At 46.4% G+C, this 23474-nt stretch overlaps 1 protein-coding gene across 3 annotated transcripts in view; it reads left to right on the plus strand.

Annotated features, from left to right (window-relative positions):
• Positions 1-23474, plus strand: part of MYO5B (myosin VB) — a 413295-nt gene that overhangs the window by 372217 nt on the left and 17604 nt on the right. For 2 of the 3 annotated variants that reach the window (XM_037805481.1, XM_037805483.1), the window contains 4 exons: positions 13064-13141; positions 16431-16629; positions 19586-19679; positions 22492-22635. In XM_037805481.1, the coding sequence (XP_037661409.1) occupies positions 13064-13141; positions 16431-16629; positions 19586-19679; positions 22492-22635 (515 nt within the window). The remainder of the gene's footprint in view (positions 1-13063; positions 13142-16430; positions 16630-19585; positions 19680-22491; positions 22636-23474) is intronic. The other variant, XM_037805482.1, reaches the window with a different exon arrangement.

The raw sequence follows: 23474 nt of genomic DNA on the forward strand, positions 1-23474 counted from the left end.
TTGTGTTCATTTTTGTATAAGGTATGAGATAGGGGTCCTCTTTCATTTTTTGCTTACAGATACCCAGTTCTCCCAGCACCATTTGTTAAAGAGACAGACTGCTCTGTCTCTTTTTTGGTGGACTTGGTAGCCTTGTTAAATATCAATTGGCTATAGATGTGAGGGTCTACCTCTGAATTTGCAATTTGATTCCATTGGTCGGTATATCTATCTTTAGGCTGTTTTGACAACTATACCTTTGTAATATGCTCTAAAGTCTAATGTAAAATATGTGTGAGTCCTCCAACTTCGTTCTTTTTCAAGGTATTTTTGGCTACTTGGGACCCCTTACCCTTCCAAATAAATTTGATAATTGGATTTCCATTTCTGCAAAATAGGCTGTTGGAATTTTGGTTGGTATTGCATTGAATCTGTAAATCAATTTGGGTAGAACAGACATCTTAACATATAGCCTTCCAATCCATGAACATAGAATGCCTTTCCTTTTGTTTAGGTCTACTTTGATTTCTTTTAGCAATGTTTTGTGGTCATTTACATCCTTGGTTAAATTCATTACTAGGTATTTGATTCTTTTAGTTGCTATTGAAATGGAATTTTTTCCTTAATTTCCTCCTGAGATTGCTCATTACTAATGTTTAGAAATATTGCTGATTTCTGTGTGTTGGTCTTGTATCCCACCACTTTGCTGAACTCGTTGATTAGTTATAGTAGTTGCTGTAGATTTTTCAGGATTTTCTATATGTAGGATCATGTCATCTGCAAATAATGAAAGTTTTACTTCTTCCTCTCCAATTTGGATGTCTTTTATTTCTTTTTGTTGCCTAAATACTGTAGCTAGAACTTCCAACACAGTGTTGAATAACGGTGGTGACAGTGGGCATCCTTGACTTGTTCCAGGTTTTAGAGGGAAAGCTTTCTTCTTTCACCATTAAGTATGATGTTAGTTTTCAGTTTTTCATATATGCACTTTATCATGTTAATGAAGTTTCCTCCTTTTCCTATCTTTAGAAGTGTCTTTTTTTTTTTTTTTTACCAAGAAAGGGTGATGCATTTTGTCAAATGCCTTATTCTGCGCCAATCAAGATGATCACATGGTCTTCCGCCTTCAATTTGTTAATATAATGTATTACATTAATTGATTTTCTTGTATTGAACCACCCTTGCATGCCTGGGATAAAATCCACTTGATCATGGTGTATAATTCTTTTAATGTGCTGTTGAATTCGATTGGCAAGTCTTTTGTTGAGGATTTTTGCATCTATATTCATTAGAGAGATTGGTCAGTAATTTTATTTCCTTGTAGTATCTTTATCTGGTTTTAATATCAGGGTGATGTTGGCTTCATAGAATTAGGTAGTGTTCCCTCCTCTTCACATTTCTGTAGGAGTTTGGGCAGGATTGCTATTAATTATTCTTGGAATGACTGGTAGAATTCACCTGTGAAGCCATCTGGTCCTTGACTTTTCTTTGTTGGGAGATTTTGGATGACTCATTCAATCTCTTTACTTGTGATTGGTTTGTTGAGGTCTTCTGTTTCTTCTAGAGTCAGTGTAGGTTGTTCACGTGTTTCTAGAAAATTGTCCATTTCATCTCAGTTGTCTTATTTTTTAGCATACATTTGTTCATAGAGTCCTGATTTCTTTGGGGTCAGTAGTAATAAGCCCCCTCTCATTTCTGATTTTATTTCTATCTTCTCTCTTTTTACCTGTGTCAGTCTAGCTAAGAGTTTGTCAGTTTTATTGCTCCTCTCAAAGAACTGACTTTTTTTGTTGTTGTTCTCAATTTAATTTTTTCTGCTCTAATCTTTATTTCTTTCCTTCTGCTTCTTTGGTATTACTTTGCTGTTCTTTTTCTAATTCTTCCACTTGTGTCATTAAGTCTTTGATTTTATCTCTTCTTTTTATCAGGTAGGTGTTGAGGGCTATACATTTCCCTCTAAGCACTACTTTTGTGCACCCCTCAAGTTTTGATGTAATGTTTTCATTTTAATTGTTTTCAGATATTTACCGATTTCTTTTTTCCTTGCAATTTTATTGAGATATAGTAACATACCATACAGTCATCCAAAGTGTATAATCAGTTGTTCACAGTATTATCATATAGTTGTGCATTCATCACCACAGTCAATTTTTGAACATTTTCATCACTCCAAAAAAATAATAAAAATAAGAATAAAAATAAAGGTAAAAAAGAACACCCAAAACAACCATCTCCCCCATTATTCATTTACTTTTTGACCCCATTTTTCTACTTATCTGTCCATACACTGGATAAAGGAGGGAGTGTGAGCCACAAGGTTTTCTATAATCACATGGTCACACTGTGTAAGTTGTATAGTTACACACTCGTGTTCAAGAAGCAACACTGCTGGCTTGCAGTTCAACAGTTTCAGGTATTTCCTTCTAGCTACTCTAATACACTAAAAACTAAAAAAGTATCTCTATATTATGCATAAGAATAACCTCCAGAAAGACCTCTTTATTCCATTTGAAATCTCTCAGTCCCTGAAACTTTACTTTGTTTCATTTCTCTTCCCCTCTTCCCCCTTTTGGTCAAGAAGGCTTTCTCAATCCCACAATACCAGGTCCAGACTCATCCCTGGGAGTCATGTTCTACATTGCCAGGGGGATTTACACCCCTGGGAGTCATGTCCCACATAGAGGGGAGGGCAGCGAGTCCACCTGCCAAATTGGCTTAGAGAGAGAGGCCACATCTGAGCAACAAAAAAGGTTCACTGGGGGTGATAATTAGGAACAATTGTAAGTAGGCTTAGCCTCTCCTTTGCAGTAACAAGCTTCATAAGGGCAAGCACCAAGATCAAGGGCTTGGCCTACTAAAACGTTAGTGCCCAATGCTTGCAAGAGTATCAGGAATTCCCCGGGTGGGGAAGTTTAATGTTTCCACTTGCAAATACTTTTTATTCTCAGCCCAGATTACTCTGAGATGTATCAGGGCTTCATGCTAACCTGTACAAACCAACCAGATCTAACCCCCTATTCAAGGTTCCATGTAATTATGGTGTTTGAATAAACTGACCAACAAGTTAAATTATATAGTGTGCTACAGAAAGTATAGATTTTGCACCAAAAAACATTTTTTCCTTTGGTCTCACACAGAAGTTGAGGTTTTAAAACACAGTCAATATCATCCTTTTCCCTTTAGTCTGGTGTACCTTAGTTCTAATCAAGTCCATTTTGTTCATATCTCTAATTAAAGTCTGATCTCTTTTTCAGCCTCTTTAATATTTGCTGTATGGGGTAGTGCTGACATTCATAGCTACTGAACTCTAGCTCTGAGTCTCACGTGTCACCTAGTTACCTGAAGTTCCAGGGACCAACCAGGTTATACACAAGAACTAAGCATCCCAGAATCTAGAAATAACTATTACAACTCAGGAATAGAGGTAACTGCTGTAAATGCTTACAATCTAGGAACCTTTACCATAAACCTTCCCCTGATAACCTGTGCTCTCAGAGTTTGCACATTATAGTTAGTCCATATCATTGAGGTGTTATAATGTTTGTCTTTTCAATTCTGGCTTCTTTCACTCAACATACTGCCCTCATGGTCCATTCACCTAGGTACATGCCTCACAACTTCATTTCTTCTTGCAGCCGCTCAGTATTTCATTGTATGTATACACAACAGTTCACCATTCCATTCATCTGTCAATGTAGCCTTAGGCCACCTCTATCCATTGTGAATCATGAATACTGCTGCCATAAACACCAGTGTGCAAATGTCCATTCATGTCCCTGTTCTCAGTTCTTCCAAGTATATACCCAATAACGGGTTTGCAGGACCATATGGCAACCCCATACTGAGCTTCCTGTGCCATCACCACACTGCCCTCCAGATGGGTTGCACCATTCTACATCCCCACCAACAGTGATTAGGTACATCCATCTATCCAAATTTTCTCCAGCTCTTATACCCCTCTGTTTATTTTTCAGCCGTTCAATCCTAAATAACCAATCAGTGGTTCCCAGTATAATCACATAGTTATGCATACACCACCACAATCTACATGTGGACATTTCCATTTCTTCTGCAAAAAAAGAGGAAAAGGAGACAAAAGACAAAAGAAAAAAAATGATTATCACTGATTTCTTTTGCAACTTCTTCTTCGACCCATTGATTAAGAATATGTTGTTTAACCTCCATATATTTGTGAATTTTCCAGTTCTCCACTTGTTATTGATATCCAGCTTCATCCCATTATGGTCAGAGAAAGCGCTCAGTATAATTTCAATCTTTTTAAATTTATTGACCTTGTTTTGTGACCCAATATGTGACCTATCCTGAAGAATGATTCATGAGCATTTGAGAAGAATGCATATCCTGTTGTTTTGGGTGCAGTGTTCTGTATATGTCTCTTAGGTCTGATTTATTTATCGTATTTTTCAAGTTCTCTGTTTCCTTATTGCTCCTGTGTCTAGTTGTCTTATCTGCTGATGAGAGTGGTATATTGAAGTCTCCAACTCTATTATAGAGATGTCTGTTTCTCCCTTCAGTTTTGCCAGTGTTTACCTCATGTATTGTGGGGCAGATTATTTGGTGGATAATCTTTATTTTCTTTAGCACGCTATATAATTTAACTTGTATGGTCAAGAATAGTTATGATTATTTCTTCTTCATGGATTTCCCCTTTTGTTAATATATAGTGCCCTTCTTTGTCTCTTAAAATAATTTTGCATTTAAAGTCTATTTTGTCTGATATTATTATAGCTACCCCCAGCTCTTGTTTTTGGTTACTTTTTGCAAGGAATTTCTTTCCTCAACTTTGGGTCTAAGGTGAGTCTCTTGTAGACAGCATGCAGATGGCTCATTTTTCTAATCCATTCTGCTAACCTGTGTCTTTTGATGGGGGAGTTTAATCCATTAACAGTCAATGTTATTACTGTAAAGCCATTACTTATTTCAGTCATTTTATCCTTGATTTTCATATTTCATATCTTTTGTCTCTTTTTTTACCCTTTTAGTTAACCTTCATTTCTACCGTCTCCTCCAAGTCTCCCTCTCCTGTCTTTTCCTTTTGTGCCTGCAGAACTCCTTTTGGTATTTCTTGTAGGGCAGATCTCTTGTTGATAAACTCTCTTAGTTTCTGTTTATCTGTGAAGATTTTAAACTCTTCATTTATTTTCTACTTTGCAGTGATTGTATTTTTCCCCCCAAACCACCCTATTCTTAACATCTTGCAAGGTTAACATTCATTTGTTCTCCCTCTTGTAAAAACATATTTGTACATTTTCTCACAATTGTTGAGCGCTCTAAGTTTCACTGAGTTATACAGTCCCAGTCTTTATCTTTCCTCTTTCCTTCTGGTGTCCCACATGCCCCTTACCTTCCTCTTTCAACCATACTCACTGTCATCTTTGTTCAGTGTGCTTACATTATGGTGCTACCATCACCCAAAATTGTGTTCCAAACCTCTCACTCCTGTCTTTTCATATCTGTCTGTAGTGCTCCCCTTAGTATTTCCTGTAGCGCCGGCATCTTGTTCAGAAACTCTCTCATTGTCTGTTTGTCAGAGAATATTTTAAACTCTCCCTCATATTTGAAGGTCAGTTTTGCTGGATATAGGATTCTTAGGTGGTGGTTTCTCTTTCAGTCTCTTAAATATATCACACCTCTTCCTTCTTGCCTCCATGGTTTCTACTGAAATCCGCACACAGTCTTATCAAGCTCCCTTTGTATGTGATGGATTGGTTTTCTGTTGCTGCTTTCAGGATTCTCTCTTTGTCTTTGATGTTTGATAATCTGATTATTAAGTACCTTGGCATAGGCCTATTCAGATCTGTTCTTTTTGGGGTATGCTGCGCTTCTTGGATCTGTAAGTTTATGTCGTTCATATGAGATGGGAAATTTTCATTGATTATTTCCTCTATTATTGTGTCTGCCCCTTTTCCCTTCTCTTCATGTTGTCATTTAATTCCCTGAGATGTTGCTCATATTTTTCCATTCTTTTCCCTATTTGTTCTTTTGTGTGTAGGATTTTAGGTGTCTTGTTCTCCAGTTCCTGAGTGTTTTCTTCTGCCTCTTGAACTCTGCTGTTGTATGTCTCCATTGTGTCTTTCATCTCTTGTGTTGTGCCTTTCATTTTCATAGATTCTGCCAGTTGTTTTTTTGAACTTTCGATTTCTACCTTATGTTCGCCCAGTGTTTTCATTATACCCTTCATCTCTTTTGCCATATCTTCCCTAAATGTTCTGAATTGATTTAGTATTAGTTTGTTTCAATTCCTGTATCTCAGTTGAAGTGTAAGTTTGTTCCTTTGACTGGGCCATACGTTTGTTTTTCTTAGTGTAGGTTGTAGTTTTCTGTTGTCTAGGCATCTGGTTTTCTTGGTTACCCCAATCAGGTTTTCCCAAATGAGAATAGGCTCAGATCTCCAAAGGGGTCAATATTCAGTATCAGGTTTCCCTGAGGGTGTGTCTTAGAAGACTGACACATTCTGTGAGGCCTCTAGCCTCTGTGCTTTTCCTAACCTGCGCAGCAGGTGGTGCCCGTCAGCCTGTTGCTCCTGACTGGTGTAAGGAGGTGTGGGCCCCTTAGTTTCTGTTATGGCTGTTTTCCCCCAGGCTCTGGAGTCTGGTTCTGAATGGAAGGCTGGTAGCAGAGCTAGGCACCACCTCCATCCTCTTAGGGAAGATACACCCCCTAGGGAGTTATCATCTGCATTTATAGATAGGTTCTTTGTCTCTCTGACTCTGTTATCTCCACCCTTGTCTGGGTCAGAGAGCTGCGAACTGAAAATGGCTGAGACTTTCTCCACTGAACCACTCAGGTTGAGAGAGAGGGAAAGGGACAGAAAGCCCCCTTTTAGGGCCAGTCCACAGCCCCCCCAGTTTCACCCATCAGCCAGAGATAGCACCTGGTTTTCTGGGCTCCCTCTCCAGGGCAGAGAAGTCTTCTGTCTCTTTAAAGGTTAGTCATCACTAAAAGCCTCTGCTTTTTGGGAATTTGTAGCTTGTATTGAGCAGTCCACATTTGTTAATTAAAACCCCAGTTGGAGCTGGATTGAGGTATATTTGCTTATTCAGAGTGTGCTGCTTTCTTCTACAGCAAGGTTTTGCAATTCCAGCTGCCTTTGGGGGAGGGAGCTCCTGGCTCATGTCCACAGTTTTTACTTACAGATTTTAAGCTGTGATCTCTCAGGCATTTCTCCCAATCCAGGTTGGTGTGCGATGTGTGGACAGTCATGGTTGTCCCCAAGCAGTTATTCCAGATTATTTACTAGTTGTTCCTGGTTGTTTATTAGTTGTTCCAGGGGGACTAACTAACTTCCACTTCTCTCTATGCTGCCATCCTCTTGGTCTCTCTCCTTCATTTTTGAAGGACAGTTTTGACAGATAAAGAATTGTCGGCTGTCAGTTTTTCTTTTTCAGTTCCTTAAATATGTCATATCATTGCCTTCTCACCTCCATGGCTTCTGATGAGAAACTGGAACTTAATCTTATTACTGTTCCTTTGTATGTGACTAATTACTTTTCTCTTGCTGCTTTCAGGATTCTTTCTTTCCTTTGGCATTTGACTTTCTGATTAGTATGTGCCTCAGAGTACATCTATTTGGATTTATTCTATTTGGAATATGTTGCCCTTCTTAGGAATATGTTTATGTCTTTTATAAGAGTTGGGAAATTTTCAGCCATTGTTTCTTCAAATATTATTTCTTCCCCTTTTCCCTTCTCTTCTCCTTCTGTGACACCCATGACTGTGTCTGTGCACTCTGTGCTGTCATTCAATTCCCTGAGACCCTGCTCATTTCTTCCATTGTTTTCTCTGTTCTTCTGTCTGTGAGATTCTGATCGTCCTCTCCTAGTTCACTGATTGTTTCTTCTTCCTGTTCATATCTGCTGTTGTATGCCTCTAGTGTATTTTTAATCTCTTCTATTGCACCTTTCATTCCCATAAGTTATTTTTCTATTCATACTTTCTATTCTTCTTTATGCTCACCCAGTGTCCTCTTAATATCCTTTATCTCCTTAGCCATATTTTCCTTCATCTCCTTAAATTGATTTAGGAGATCTGTTTGAACATCTTTGATTAGTTGTTCAAATACTGTCTTCTCCAAAGTTTTAATCTGTTCCTCTGACTGGACAATATCTTCCTGTTTTTTAGTATGGCATGTAATTAACTGCTGATGTCTAGGCATCTGATTATCTTGGAGTTTACTCTGAAGGTCAGCTTTCCTCTCTTGCCTAGGGTTTTATTGTTGGTTGGCTTTGTGTTAATGTCCATCTTTGACTTATTGGTTCTTTGACTTATTGACTTTATTGGTTCAATTTATTCTAGATCTTTAGAATTGCCCATGTTTGACCAGATTTTTTTAGCTCTTCTTCTGATTCTTGCCCCTGGTTTTGCAGTACAGTTTTTAAGATTGCACTATTTGTGCAATTGTCACCCCCAGTAGAATGCTTCCTTTCCTCTATTCCTTCTCCAAGAATCTTGATCTGTTCTGTTTGTTTTTGTTTTGCCTCTCTAGTTTCATATTTTTTGTTTTTTGTTTTTTTTTTACTCTCATTGCCTCTAGCTGCTTTTGACTGGAGGACAAAGTCTGGGGGCAGGGTCACCCCAGAGAGGACTTTCTAAGTCAATATTTTTCAGCCAAAACAGAGCCAGGGATCTTGGAAGGGGACACAGACCAGTTCCAAAGAGCCCTGGGGAGAGGGTCAGGAAAGACACTAAAAAGCCTTTTTGACAGCTCCCCAAAGCTGCACCTTCCTGGCCTCCCCAGCAGATGGTTCTTTTCAACAAACTTTTCTCCGCAGCCCTACATAGTCCCTGCTTCTTTAAATCTCCATTGTCTTTGCCCCTGTCAGGGGTAGAAACAATGGCTCAGCCGTCCCTGTCCAGGGTGGGCTGAAAGAGCAGCTCAGAGCTGGGACCGAGTGATCTAAACTCGCCCATCAAGAGCCATGATCGGTACCTGACCTTGCCACCCCACCCAGTTCTTGGGGAAGAGGGCTTCCACGTCCTTCTCCATTTGCAGGAGTCAGCTAGGAACCAGACCTCAGGCAGCTAGCCTTGAGAGTTGGGGATTGGCACCAGCAGTCATTGCGGAGCAATTTACTCACAGCTGTTACCTCAGAGTCTCTGCCTCTTCATTCCACTTCTCCCTGGATGCTGTACAGTGCTCCCCTGGCCTCCATAGCCCCAGAACAGTTTCAGACAATTTATGCTTGTCCATTGGCTGTTTTTGGAGGAAGACTTCCCCGGAAGTCTTCACAATTACCATTTTTTATGGGGAAACTAAGGTAACGAGAGGGCTAATCCCTGCCCCGGAGACAGGCTGCTGAAAAACAGGGCTGGGCATTCTGAGTCCTTCCTTGGCTTCAGGCTGCCATCTCTTCCCACTCCACCTGGGCCTCATGTTGGAGTGGGGTCCTCAGAAATTCTGTCTTCCTCTCAGGGCTGTCTGGTATGGAACTGGCAGAGGGATGGGTTGGGAGAACAGAGGTGGCTGCTGCTGCCGGGCAGGCCTCACCTCCAGCATGCACTCAAGGTTGCAGGTCCAGGTAGGGGCAAGAGTGTGACCAGGGCTCTGGTCTGGTTCCAAAAACAGTGCTCCTTTGAACACTGGTCACCTCCATCCAAGCCTTGCCAGGATGGTAGGGCTCCAAAGTGAGACTTATGGTGCATTCCTGAACCTTTCCTCAGGGCCCAGGAAACCTCCTTAATCCTGCCTCCACCCAGCATGCCCCAGGAACCAAGGGGAGGCCCTCAGCAGAAGGGGACACTTCCTTGTTGCTGCCTGGCCTTGGGCGGGCACAGCTGGAGTCGTGACTCATCCTGTAATGGGCCTGCCCAGGAAGTGGGCAGCTGGTTTAACAAGTTGTGTGTGCAGTCTCCTTAAGATTTCCTTGGGGTTTTGCAGCTCGTTCGGGTTTGAGCCTCAGCTACTGCTGAACTTCTTGCTCAGAATGGCAATGAAGGGTTAGGAGCCAGTGGGGACGGGGAAGAGCTTGATTCTGCCCAGTTCTTCTCTCAGAAGTCCTCATCGTAACTGCTCCTGGCTAGAAGCTCTCAGCTTTCCTCTAGGAGATGATCATTCCCTTATGTTTCCTCAAATCCTGTTGGTCTTGATCCATCACCATAGTTTGTCTGCATAGCCATATTTATCTGCAAACAGGCCTGTAGCTTCAAATGCTTCTCTCTTGTTTGTGGCATTTTGGGTGCTGCCCTCCATTTCTTAGAGAACCCAGTAAATATCCTGGGAAGATGGATAAAAAGTAAGTGTGAGCTAAAGAAATAAGAATATCCGTGGAGCCCAAAGTGATCCTTTTAGATCCCCTCCAAGCCTTGTCTGCCCCAGTCCATGGGGAGGCAGGGCCTTAGGCCATCATGGAGGAAGGGTCCTTGGGTCCTATTTTTTTAACATCTCCAGAGAGGAAAAATAATTATTAAGGTTATGTAATTAAAAATCTAAACTTTTGCAGTAACTCAGCTTAGCACTTTTATTTCTCAGCTGAGGATAGAGGCCCAGGGAGTGTAGGTGACTGGCCAGGGCCCAAAGCCCAAAGAGACAGGGCTTTGGGATGGATTCCCAGCTCGCTAGCCAGTTTCTAAATGTAGTGCCTCGCAGCCTCCTGCAGTCAGAGGCCTCTACCTGGTGTTGATTCATCTCTGTGCTTGTGGTCTCTTTGGGAATGAGGCTCAGTACAGTATTCACAGGACGTTCTCCATGAATATTTGTTGCTTTATTGACATCAAGCTCTTAAAATTAAAAAAAGTAAAATCCTGAGTTGGGTTGTTGGTTGTTGGGTTTTCCCTCTCCTTCCACCAGGTGGCGCTCCCTCCCTGGCTTTTGCCAATGATGACAGAAGTGGAGAAGCCTGGGGGGAATCTCCTTTGGGGATGTGGTTCTCTTTTGTCTGGGAACAAAGAACTGACCCTGGGGGTGGGGGGGTGACTGGTTTTTAGTTTACTCGTATGCCTGATTTCCTGAGCACTGTGGGGTGACGGAGCTACGCCATTCTCTACTTCCATCCGCAATGCCTGGGGTTTTGCAGGGTTGTTTTTCTATGAGTAGTTCCCTGAAGCCCGTGGTCCTGGGATTACTGTTGACTTCCTTGTTGTGCATCGCAGCCGCACACATCTGCCCTGCTGGAGAGCGGGCAGCATTCACGGGAACTTCAGGAATACGGGGTCCCTCTACAGGAGGACGCTGCCAACCTGAGGCAGGGAGCTCACATTCTAGCCCAGGTGTCAGTGTCAGACAAGTGAGGGTCTGGGTCTCTCTCCTCATGGGGAAAAGGAGAAGCTTGGAGTTTTCCTTTCAGCTCTGCCCTCTGCTTCTGGGCCCTACCCAAGAACTACTGCAGCTGGGCCTGGAATGCCTCCCAGTGAGCCACTCCTTTGGGTTCAAGTACCAGCTACAGAGAGGTCCTGGTTAAACATAAATACAATACCTGAGAAGGGAGTGACACTAGCCCCCCCCTAACACAGCCCACATCAGTTTTGGATTTGCAGGAACAAATGAGTCTACCACCAGAGGCAGCATCTGGGGACACCTGTCCTGGGCGAGGGTTCTGGGCACCAGTGGGCAATGTGAGGGCACTGGGCATTTGAGCTGCAGAAGTCCTCAAATGCACAGGGTTCCCCAGGAGAAACTTGTTGGCAAGAGCCCCCTCACTGCCCAGCTGGAGGGGGAGAGCAGACTGAGTATAAGGGGTGGACCCAGGGAACAACGCCATAGAGTGGCCCCCAGTAGACTCGCCACTGTCATCTCCCCCCACTCTTTGCCCCTGTTTGTTAAGCTCTCCAGGGAAGGGCCTGCTGTTGATGTGATCAGCTCTGCCCAAGAAGCAGCCCATGGGGCAACCACAGGGGCTGAGGACCTTCTCCGTGAGGCTGGGCTGGAGGGAGGTGTAATGGGAAAGCACAGTGGCTGACCATGGCAAAAACACTCCTGGAGATGGATTGTTGTCCACCAAAGCATTAGGAAGGGGTTATTGGTCCCTATGTCAGGCAGTATGGATATAATTTCTGCTCTGTGCTTCCTGTCCAGAAGCTGGAATCTAGCAAGGGGAGGTTCTCCAGTAGCAGGCACATTAGGAGGAGGGAGGGAGGGCCAGAATCAGCCCCTGGTCAAGGCTTTGCTGCCTCCCCTACCCAGTCCCTTGGGCGTTTCTGAGGATGCCTTTTGTTCCCAGCTGTGCTAGGTGGGGAGGTGTGTGGGTGGAGAAGCACGTGACACGCACCTGGTCTCCAGAAGCTGCTCCTGTCGGCTTCAGGGAGACACTCGGTAACTCAGAGACAGCAGAACTTGTGTATTCTACTTGCTTTCCCAAGTAGGGTAGACAGGAGTAAGGAACCCAAGATCAAGGCGTGAGATGGTTCTCATCCCATTCATCACAAATTTTTTATCAGCTATTTCTTTATGCAAGACTCTGCAAGGTCGGGCTGCTTAATATTTTTGTTCTTTTAAAAAGTGACAGGAACGGAATATGCTTGAAAGGCAGAGAAGAGATTTACAGTCTCCTTCCTTATCTCTGCTGAGCAGGCCTTCCCCCAGGTCCCTCACCTGCTCCATGGGACGCAGAAACCTGGGCAGCCTCCTTCCACCCCCCTGCCCGGTTCACGCTCACCATCTATAGCTCCCACCACAGAGTCTCTCCTCCTTTCCCTTTTTGTATCTCTCTTGATCTTTCCCTTTCTTTTCCAAATCATTCTGATAAATGGGGAGCACAGGGTGTGAGAGCTTATAACTGCTTTTTCCCAACCATGCTGCCTCATTGCTACTGTTTGCCAGGGTCATCAGAACAAATATAACCCATGGCTCTTTCCTTGGCAGTGTATTTTCCCACCTGTGATTATTAGTGGGTCTCACATGAGACTACACTGACTCACTCTGAAGATAGTAACAAACGTGGATTTGGGAGGGAGATGACGTTTGCAGGTGCCCAAAAGGGCTGGTGACAGAGGAGGAAGGAAGAGAAGGGTGGGACTTCTTGAGCCTTTCCTTTTTTCATTTCCAAACCTTGAGTAGAAGCACCTCATTTTCTTTAAGTTTCTTTCCTCCAAACACTGGATCCCCTGTTTCTCTGTTCTTTATTTCTAGCAAGACTGAAGATTGGGGGTATTTGAATGAAGACGGAGAACTCGGCTTGGCCTACCAAGGCCTAAAGCAAGTGGCCAGGTCAAATACATTCTCCCCTTCCTGTTTCTGCTTTGTCTGTTTTGCCTGCTCATGTCTACGCTTAATTGTTCAGCCAGAGTGGGTGCAAGGGCACAGGGCCCAGTTTCCATGGGATGCTGGCAGCACACCTTGCTATCAGGTAGCCCTACTGTCACTTTGTGTCCCGACTCTGTAGATGAGGTTGCTTGTTTGGATCAAGTGGTAGCACTCGGTGGCTAAATCAAACCTTAGCAATCACCTGGCCCAACCACTCATTTTGTAGATGAAGAAGAGATGAAAGGAGGAGTTACTGTGGCACTGGTCACACAGTTATTTAGGACAAGGCTGAGAAGGGAATTTAGTTCCGGAGACGCCTGGGCTTGTGTTTCTTCCATTTTTTTCACAGGGCCAATGGTGTGTTCTGGCTCTGAGGAATCAGCCAAGAATGTTGATTTAATTCATGCTTTTGGCTCCAAATGTCAGGGCTCCTCCGGACCTGCCCCAGCACGCAGGCTGGTCCCAATCTCAATGATTCCCTAGAATCCCTGTAACAGCTAGCAGGTCCTGTGCTAAGTGCTATACACACATCATATCTGATCCTCCCAGCAACCTCAGGGTGAGGACACTGAAGATGGGAGGGTTTAAGGAATTTGCTGGTTAAACATAGGAGCCAGAATTTGAACCCAGTACATTTAATACCAGAGCCTGAACCCATAACCCATTGGCCTTTAGCCATGGGTGGGGGTGGACAGTTTAGAAAAGGAGATGCAAGAAACAGCATGACATGATCATGTTATAACTTTGCTGCCAGCATGTGGCTTCTTGGGGCATGGGCATAGCTTCACTCATTGGAGCCTCTCAACAAAAGAGGGGGCAATCATTATCAGGCTTATTTACCAGAACAGGAAACTGAAGGTCAGAGAGGTGGATTGAGTGCCGTGCCCAGGCTCTCTCAGCTTGGGGGTGGCAGAGTTGGAACAGAATCCTGGCAACCTCACACTCATTCTCTACTTCTCAAGCGGTTCTCTTCCTCCACCGTCTGGAAAATTCTACTTGCTAATTACATAGTAGAGGTCCCATGACAGCAAAAACATCTTTTCTTGGCAAAAGAAAGTCAAGGTCAGTGTTACATGAGGCAGCATGCCTCAGTGGTTCAGGGCTATAGGCCCTGGGGCCTCTCTGGGTTCAAATGCTGGTTCCCACACCCCCCTAGCCCCACCCCCACCCCACCCATCTGCAAGCCAGGTGACATCTGTGTGTCAGTTTCCTCACTAGTAAAATGTGGATCATAATAGGACCTGCCTCCTAGAGTCATTGTAAGGAATAAGTCTAATACAAGTAAAGCCCTTTGCACATGCCTGGCATGAAGTAAGCACTGAAAAAATATTAGCCGCTACTTCTATTATAATGGTCATTATTCAACAAGATCAGATGCAAGTCCCATCCAAAAGTTTGTTTTATTGAAGGAGAGACCCACATATGAAACCAGGTGATTCCTCATGTTCTTTACTAAAAGACAAAAAAAAGAAAGCTGGGCCTGTGCATCAAGAAACCTGGCTTCTAGAACCAGCTCTGCCACTGGCTATGGCCTTGAACTCCTGGAGGCCTTGGTTTTCTCCCCAGCAGGATGAAGCAGCTAGCCTGCTGCTCAGGCTGGGAATCTTGCACAGGACACTAGGCCAAGTCACTGTGGGCTTCCAACCACAGTCTACCTGGAGACTAGGGGGACAGGAACAGTGAACTCCCAACACAAAGCAGTGGATCCTTGGGGTAGTGCACCTAGAGCCCAAGTGTTTCTGTTTTTTCTCCTGTAAAATTTATAGCTCATGATTACTTTTAGTATATTATACCTAATATTGTATGTCATCTAAATATTATGCCATCTTGATATTGTATGTCATCTAAAATTCTGATGGGATTACCAAATTATCCTCTACCATCCTCACCTTATTGTTACTTTCCACCTGCAGCAAATGGGAGAATCCATCATTCCTTTGGGCATTTATTCATTCAGTCCATTTAATTTTGTTGAGCAGCCACTAGGAGCCAGGCCTTGCACCCAGTGCTGCTGTGGAGCTGAGCTGCCTGAGCCACATAACACATAGTTGGTTCCATCTAAGAGTTCACAGTATAGACTTTCCCTGCTCCTTCCCTCTGGTGGCCAGTCTCACTTCCCAAACAAACAGTACCTCAAAAACATGGTGCTGGTCCACCTTCCTGCCTCCAGGGCAGCCAGGAGCTCTAATAGGTGTCTCTTGGGCACTTCCAGGTTCCTAACTTTGTGCCCAGCTCTGGTCCTAGTCTTTCTCTGCATCCTAGGAAGGACTATGGTGAAGTTTCCCCATGAGGACCTTGCCTGGAAGCTTTTGGCTATGCCTTTCCTCCAGTGCTCCCTACCTTTCTTTCATATGACATCTGCACTGAATGAGAAAGTCTGTTCAAGTAATTAAGCCAAGAAGATAGCATTCTAGTCATATCAGTATTCAGCTTCCTGAAGATGAGGCTGCTTATGAATCATTCATTTCTTGCCATCCATTATGAAGGAACAGGTGCTGTCCCAGAATTGCCCAGTTCAGTGGTGCCCGCTGGGCTTGGGACTTACAGACACAGCCTTCTGAGACTTCCCAGCCTTCTCCCAGTCTTCCCAGATATCTCTGGTTCTTGTCATGACACTCAATGGACTTAAACCTTCCTTTGAACATCTGCAAATAGCCTTAGCTTTTGTTTTGGCTGTAGGGGAAATGTGTATATGAGGCCAGAAGTAAAGTGAGGGTAGTACTGGTGAAGATAAATTAAAAGGGGCCTTTCTAAAATTTAAGGGAAATCTATCAGGAAAATATGCAAATAATATAATTAGCATGGTTAACCAGTGTTTTGTCTTAACAAGGAAATTCTTGTGGGCTTTGGGGGAAATAGTAGATGTTTTTATTTAAAAGATGCTATAAGAAATTTATTTCTGTTGATACTTTGACATGGAGACATTTGCTCAATCCCAAACCGACAGGCTGCTCAAAGAATGAGGAATAGGGAATGAGGTTGGGCAAGAAAAAAGCCTAAGACCAGGTATGTGTTGTTTGGCCTTGGGTCCCCATTCTCTGAGAGGTGGACAGCTTGGCCTGCTTGCCTGATGGTCCCTAGAGCATCTGTTTCCCCTCTTTGTTCACCACCACTTCTCCACCCCCATCAGGGATGTGCAGTTGCTGCTGTTGCTGCGTGCTTGGCCTTTCCCCTGTTGTGTTTCCATCTGCGGCCCAACCCTCGGGGCACTGACCAGATCCACAGGGTCATCTGCTGTCCTTTCCCCATGCAGGCTGCTGGAGGCACAGCTGCAGGCCCAGAGCCGTGAGCACGAGGAGGAGGTGGAGCACCTCAAGACCCAGGTGGAGGCCCTGAAGGAGGAGCTGGACAAACAGCAGCAGACCTTCTGCCAGACGTTGCTGCTCTCTCCAGAGGCCCAGGTGGAATTTGGCGTTCAGCAGGAGATATCCCGGCTAACCAATGAGAATCTGGTGAGTAACCATGCCTAGCAGATCCCAGCTTTGGGAGGTCATGTTCTGGGAGAAAATGGGGCCATGAATGGTCTTTAGCCAAGTGGACAAGGGTTATGTCCTTGGCTCTGTAGCAGGAACAGAGATTCTAGAACTATACCAATCAGCAAAGGTGTGTGGCGATATTTCAGTTATCTATTGCTGCATAACAACCCCCCCCCCCAAAAAAAAAAAAGCAAATTAGTGGCTTAAAACAGCAATTCCAATTGTGTCTATCAGGAATTCTGGCTGGGCTCAATGGGGACAGCTCACCTCTGCTGCCAACATTGTTGGCTGGGGCACCTTGATGGGGCCAGCTGTCCGCTGGGTCCTCAGTTCTCCTCATGTGCTGTCCCTCTCCATGTGGTCTCTCATCTTTCATTCGTCCAGCAGAGCTGCTATACAAGGATGCTGGCTTCCATGAGGATGAAAGCAGGAGCCACTAGGCCTCTAAGGCCTAGCCCCTGAACTAGCACAGTGTCACATCTGCCAAATTCTATTGGTCAGAACAATCGCATGGCTAGGCCAGATTTGGAGGGGAAGACCCCACCCCTGATGAGAGGAGCAGCCTCATATCCAGGGATGGGAGGGATCGTTGATGGCCTTCCTTGCCCATGGACACCAAAGGAGCCCAAGCAGATGCCAGAGAAATGCAACAGTCTCTGTCCTCAGAGAGCTTACAGGTTTTTTGATTTGTTTTGTTTTTTTCCACATACAAATTCTCTCTTACTGGGGGAGAAGGGAGACTGAAAAACCTTAACAAGTTATCACTTGGGGAACCTGCAGAAGGCCTCTCCCTAACAAGCCTTGGGAGCTGAGGGGAGAGGAAAGGGGGTGCCAGGAGCTTCCTGAGAGGGCCGTATGTTGGCAGGTGATGCAACACTTCAGTCCCAGGCTCACAGAACACACACAGGGAACCAGACCCCCTCACATAGAAAAAGAAAATAGTGTTTTTTAAAAACATGATTCTACATGGGATTAACAATAAGAAATATAGAAAGAGGAAGAATTACAGGGTAGGCTTGAGGTGACACAGCAGATCTGAAGGGGATGTAAAGTGCAAGATCTGCAAGAGGAGGGGGAAGGAGAGGAGCGTGGTCAGAGGCCCCCAGATGGGAGTGAGGACGGAGAGTAACTCAGCCCCACCTGGGAAGCTTTAAAACTCCCAAGCCCTAGCTTGCACCCAACCAATTAAATCAGAATCTCAGAGTAGGGCCAGGCATCAGTAAATGTTTTAAAGACTCCCAGCTGATTCCAGTGTGCAGTTTGGGACCCACTGCTTTCTGCAACTCCCCCTAACATGCTAAGGAACGCATAAGAAATGCAGAGATCAGAGAGGAACACAGGCTGAAAGCGCTGGCAAACAAGATACAGAGCTCCTTCAGAGTCATGAATCAGAGGCTCCCTGCTGCACGGAAGCTGAGGAGTTCTGGCTCCTAGATTAAACTTTCCTTGTTGCAGCATCTGGCATTTGTTAATAGCTGCAAATGGGTGTTGCAGCACTTACTACCTTATCTCCCAGGGTGTAGTGAAAATTTTCAAAATGGTGGTGAAAGAGTTCCAAGAAGCAGTTTTGTCTTTTGGATTTTGTGGTGGTGGATAGAGGGGTCTGGGGCCCAGCGGTTCCAGGGTCCATGTCCTGACTGGGAAGCAGCCCTGGGTCCCTTATTCACGGTTGGCCAAGTCATTTGCTTCCAAGCATCAGCTCATCATTTGCAAAAGAGTTAAGAGCCATAGTTGAGGAATCAGTGCAGCTGGAAAGAGTTAAGCAAGAGCAAGGTAGGGGTGGAGACAGAGGTGCAGCAGAAGCCGGCTGCTTCTGGAGCTGGGCTATGGCTTGGGGAGGTGCAGGATGTTCGCATCACTGGGGAATAACGGTTACTTTGGCACAGCTAGGAAAAGGTGCCTGAAGATGAGTTGGAGTCTTAGTAGAACTGAAGGTTCACAGGAGACCTTATGTACCCCGAATCTCACCTTAAATTTCTCATGACGCCTAGGTCCTTTCTGTGCACTGAACTCTCTGGCTCAGAGTTTACCTGCAGGTCCATGGTCTAGGGGTAACTCTATGCTGCCTCACCTTTCTGGGCTGGGTTTTAAGAGTGTTCAACTTGAGAACCATTTTTGAAATTTACTTTTTTATTAAACTCAATAAATGAAGTCCTTAACAACATCTAGAACTTGGTTTGCAGTTTGCAATGGCTGTGGCCCTGGGGTTGGACTTTTGGCTTCCTTTCATCTGTAGGCCAATCTTAAAATGATGTTTTCTTAGGTCCCAAGACGGAAATGTCTATTTCTGTCTCCATGTCACTCTCTAGTCACAGAGACTCACTCGAGTGGTCACGGAGCAGGGGCTCCTCGTCTCTACCTCCCTGCCTCCCAGGCCACAGAGGACCACTTGCCCCAGCTGGAACAGGCTGGCACTGATGACAGCTTGCTATTCTAGGTCCCAGCGGGCTGATCTGCTTCCAGTGGCAATAGTTGCTAGGGATTGGGCAGCCACAGAGGGGCCACGGCCCTGCCCTGTTTTGCTTCTGGGTCCCAGGTAATCCTGCTGTCATGCTGGCTGTCCCAGCGAAGAGGCCCCTGTGCGTTCTCACACCTCCACCTGTCCTTTCCCGCTGGTGGCACTGCCCAACCCAGGCTTAAGGGTGTCTCCTGAGGGGTTGTCATGGCAACCTGAGCCAAGCCTGCGGCCTGACTTAGGGCGCTGCTCAGGGAGGAGTTTGCCCTGTCCTTATTGGGAGAATAAACTCTGACTCATCCCTTGCTTCCTAGGGTGGGTCTCCTGGGCAGCTGGGGCACTGGGCCGAGCCGCGCACTCCTCGGATGGCCGCCCGCAGGGCCACTCCGGCCCCTTCCATGCCTCCGGAAGATTTACACCCTGCCATCCAGGGCTGGCCTGCAGTCTGCTCTCAACACTGCTTCTTTCTGCTTTCAGGACCTTAAAGAACTGGTAGAAAAGTTGGAAAAGAATGAGAGGAAGCTCAAAAAGCAACTGAAGATTTACATGAAGAAAGTCCAGGACCTAGAAGGTAGAGTGTGTGAGGGTGGGTGTGTTCTGTGAAGCGGGGTGCGCTCGGCCATGCCCGAGAGGAGGGAATTGCCTGCTCTTTCCGGAAACGCCACTGATTTCCTGGTGGCTACACCCAGTCCAGTCTTGTGATAGAACAAGTCCAACCCTAGGCGTTAAAGAGTCTGCCAGAGTCAAGGCTAAAGGCACTTGAATTCAGCAGGCTTTGAGTGCTTTCTGTGAGCAAGGCGGGAGGGCTGGGGGATCCAGAGGGTGGCCCTGTGGCCCTTGCCCTCAAAGGACTTCAAGTTGGGAGGCAAGACTTTGGTGTGAAAATACTATATGAGACACCCAAATCCCAGGGGCCTCACTCTGTGCTGTGGGTTGTCACGCAGGAGAGCAGACACTTCTGTCATTCAACTTCCAACCTAGAATCCAGCACAGAGGCCAGGCAGAAATTTCCATCGCTCTTTCAGAAACACCCAGAACATGGTCTTCTCTACCTTTGTGTCCTACCCCCTCATCATGCATATCACCCTCTGCTTGGACATTTCTCTTGGTCCCCGGTCCCCTTGTCACCTGCATACCCCTCCTCATTCTTCCACCCTCAGCTCAAAAGCTCGAGTCACTTTAGGCTGTCCTAACACCATGAACCTATTGGTCACGGTGCCAGTCACAGGGTCCTTTGTTTGCACACTTGCTCTGTGCCCCTCTGCTCTGGACCCTCAGCTCTAGGAGGGCAGTGATGTCCATCCTGTTCAGTTCAGGTCCCATTGCCCCACACCAGACACACACTCAAATGTGGCGAAATCTCTTTCTAACAGGCTCATTCTCTCTCCACGCCTGCCACATGCCCCCTCTGTCTTTGGATTTCTCTTTTTTGTTTGTTTGAGTTCTTGTTTTCTTGCTGCCCAGCTTCACTGCTCCCTGTCCTCAAATGCTTCTCCACACCCACCTCTCTCCCCTCTGACCAGCCCTCACCCCAGTGACTGCAGTAGCTTCCCAGTTGCCCACCCCAGTGCAAAAGCAGGTTAATACTCCTGAGCACTCTCTGGCCTCACTCACCTCCCCACTGCCTACAAGAGGAAATCATTGCCTTGACATCTCAGCACTAGTCTGGCTTTTCTCTCCAAACTCACCTACCATGCCCCTTTCCAACCCCCACCCCACCCCAACCTGCCCCAAGCGTCCAGCCAGGCGGAGTGTGCAGAGCCCATAGGGAGCGCACACCCACCTCTGGGTGGTCCCTCTCTGCCCCTCTCCCATTCGTCCAGAACCTTCTGTGAAGTGATGCCTGGTGGTTTGGTGGATCAGCCCCTTCCCCTGGTCAGCCTGTGTAGTTCATCTCTTGCCAACTGCCATCACTGCCTGCAGCCCACACTCCTTGCTTGGCACCTGGGCTGAGCTACATCGTGATGTTTGTTTCCATGCGCATGTGTAAAAGTATCTCTCTAGCTGGACTGACCAGGGATGACACTGGCTACTTCTGCAGACCTGTTCCTAGGCTTAGGACATGCCCTGCATGTGACAGACATTCAGATGTACTTGGGGATAGCTCTGCAGTTGCCCACAGGCCTGTCCCACGGTATCAGCCCTCCGGGCCCCTTGCAAATGCAGATCATTTAGCTGTGCTTTTGCCTTTCTCTACTGAGTGAGCTGCCCTGCCATACGATGAGGATTTCCAGGTCCCTGGTCTCCAGGAGGCCTTGTAGGAGAGGTTTGAGTTGTGGAACTGTAAAAGCTCTCACTTATAAAGCTCCCTTGGCCCAGTCCATACCCATGCCTCCCATGTGAGGTCGAGGTTGGAGTGGGTAAGAGTTGCTGATCTGTCCCATCAGAGTTGTCCGCGATGTGTTCCTGTGGAGGGAGTGACGAGAGCTGAGTCACCACTGTGTGAATTTGAGCCACAGGCTCCCCCTACCCCACCCTGCCTGCCCTGAGGTCAGCTAGCTCAACCCCTGGCAGGTCAGAGCCCTTCGGAGCATCTGCAGTGGTCCCACAGAGGGCTGGGTGAAAACGGGCACCCCAATATATGGGTCTTGGCACAAAGGACAGTTTTCTGCAAGGCATGACAGGAGGTGTCATACTAGGGATGCTCAGGAGCGCAGTTTCTTGGACCGCCCCAGTTTCGGAGGGACATGCCTGGGTTGATGTGATGGTGCCCTACTGGGCCCCGGGGAGCCCCTGGCCTCCGTACCCCCAACCACCCACCAGCTCTCCTCCCTACATAGCTGCAGAGACATCCTTTAGCAAAGTCCCACCACCTGAATCCCACATTGGGTGCTGGGGACAGTTTCTTACTACATCTGGGCACCCTCTTGCTCCTCTGTCCTCAGGTCACAGACTAGCCTGGGCCTCACACCCTGGGGTTGTGTTGCAACTGGGTAAGTGCCCGATCTGGGCCACACACAGGGAACAAGCATAATGGCCAGGCCAGGTCCTGTGTCATCTTCCCAGAAAGAGGAATCCTCTTTTCTTCAAACTTGGTGGGAAAAATAAACAGCTGCCCAGCAGAATAAATTGTACATTCTGCTGCCTCACATCACTCGTAAGTTATCTCTGGTCCAAAATCCGCCTGTTGCCTTTTCCGGTGTTCCCCTCCCCTTGTCCTGAGCATTCCCGGTGCCTAATGCTGAGTTCCTCGGGCCACACTGCAGGGGATTGTAGCTCAGGCTGCCAGAAGAGACCCGCAGGGAGTGGGGGAGCTCGGGAACCTGCTGCCTCAGGTCCCCAGACCCAGGCCCAAGCCTCCCTGCTCCAGACACATGCCCTTCCCAGGGGCCTGCAGCCTGGAGGCCTTGCTCATGCTCTCTGTTGTCTCTTTTCCTGCTCAGCTGCCCAGGCGTTGACCCAGAGTGAGAGGAGGCGCCATGAGCTCACCAGGCAGGTCACAGTCCAGCGGAAAGAGAAGGACTTCCAGGGCATGCTGGAGTACCACAAGGACGACGAGGCCCTGCTCATTCGGAACCTGGTGACAGGTCAGGACACCCCACCTTCTACCCTCACTCCTTCATCCCACTCTCATTTCCATCCTCCGCTTACCCCCACTTCCAAACCAACCCCCACCCCATCCTCCATTCCTTGAGCCCACATGACACCCCTGTCCTCCATCCCCACACACAACCCCACCCCCACCCTCATCCTCCATCCCACACCCATCATCTCAAGCTGCTGCTCCCAATAATGAACCCACTGCTTTTCCAAGTAAAATTTTGGTCTTTCATCATCTGGACCAATTGTAGACTAACGTAAATCCAGGAAAGGGAGGCCCTTGGGTTCTGCCTGCAGTGGATGGAGCTGGGAGGAGAGCCACCAGAGTAGCTCCTGCCAACCCAAACTCTTCTCCCCTAGCTGTAACCACACCCTCCTTTTCCTTTGTAAGACTCTCTCTGGGTGGCAAAGCGCTTTGGTTTCTGGAAGGCATCCCGCCTTCAGGTGCTCTGCTAAGCACATCACCCCCATCACCTCACTGAATCCTCACATCCCTTTAAGTAGGAACCTCTGCTATTCCCGTTTTACACCCGAGGAAGCGGGACTCAGTCTAGTGACTTGCCCAGGGTCACGCAACTGTGGTGGATCAAGGATTCAAATTCCTTGCTTGTGTAAAACTTTAGTTTACAAGTGCCATGTGTGGTTAGTTTACTAGGGCTGCCACTAGAAACACCACAGACTAAGTTGGCTGAAACAACAGGAATTTGTTGTCACAGTTTTGGAGACTAGATATCCAAAACCACGGCGTCGGCAGGATTGGCTGTCTCTGAAATCTGTATTCTGGTGGTGGCTTGACAGCAATCTATAACTCAAGCTCTGCTTCTGT

This window comes from Choloepus didactylus, chromosome 16 (genome assembly GCF_015220235.1).
Source record: "Choloepus didactylus isolate mChoDid1 chromosome 16, mChoDid1.pri, whole genome shotgun sequence".
In the NCBI taxonomy this organism is placed as follows: Eukaryota; Metazoa; Chordata; class Mammalia; order Pilosa; family Megalonychidae; genus Choloepus; species Choloepus didactylus.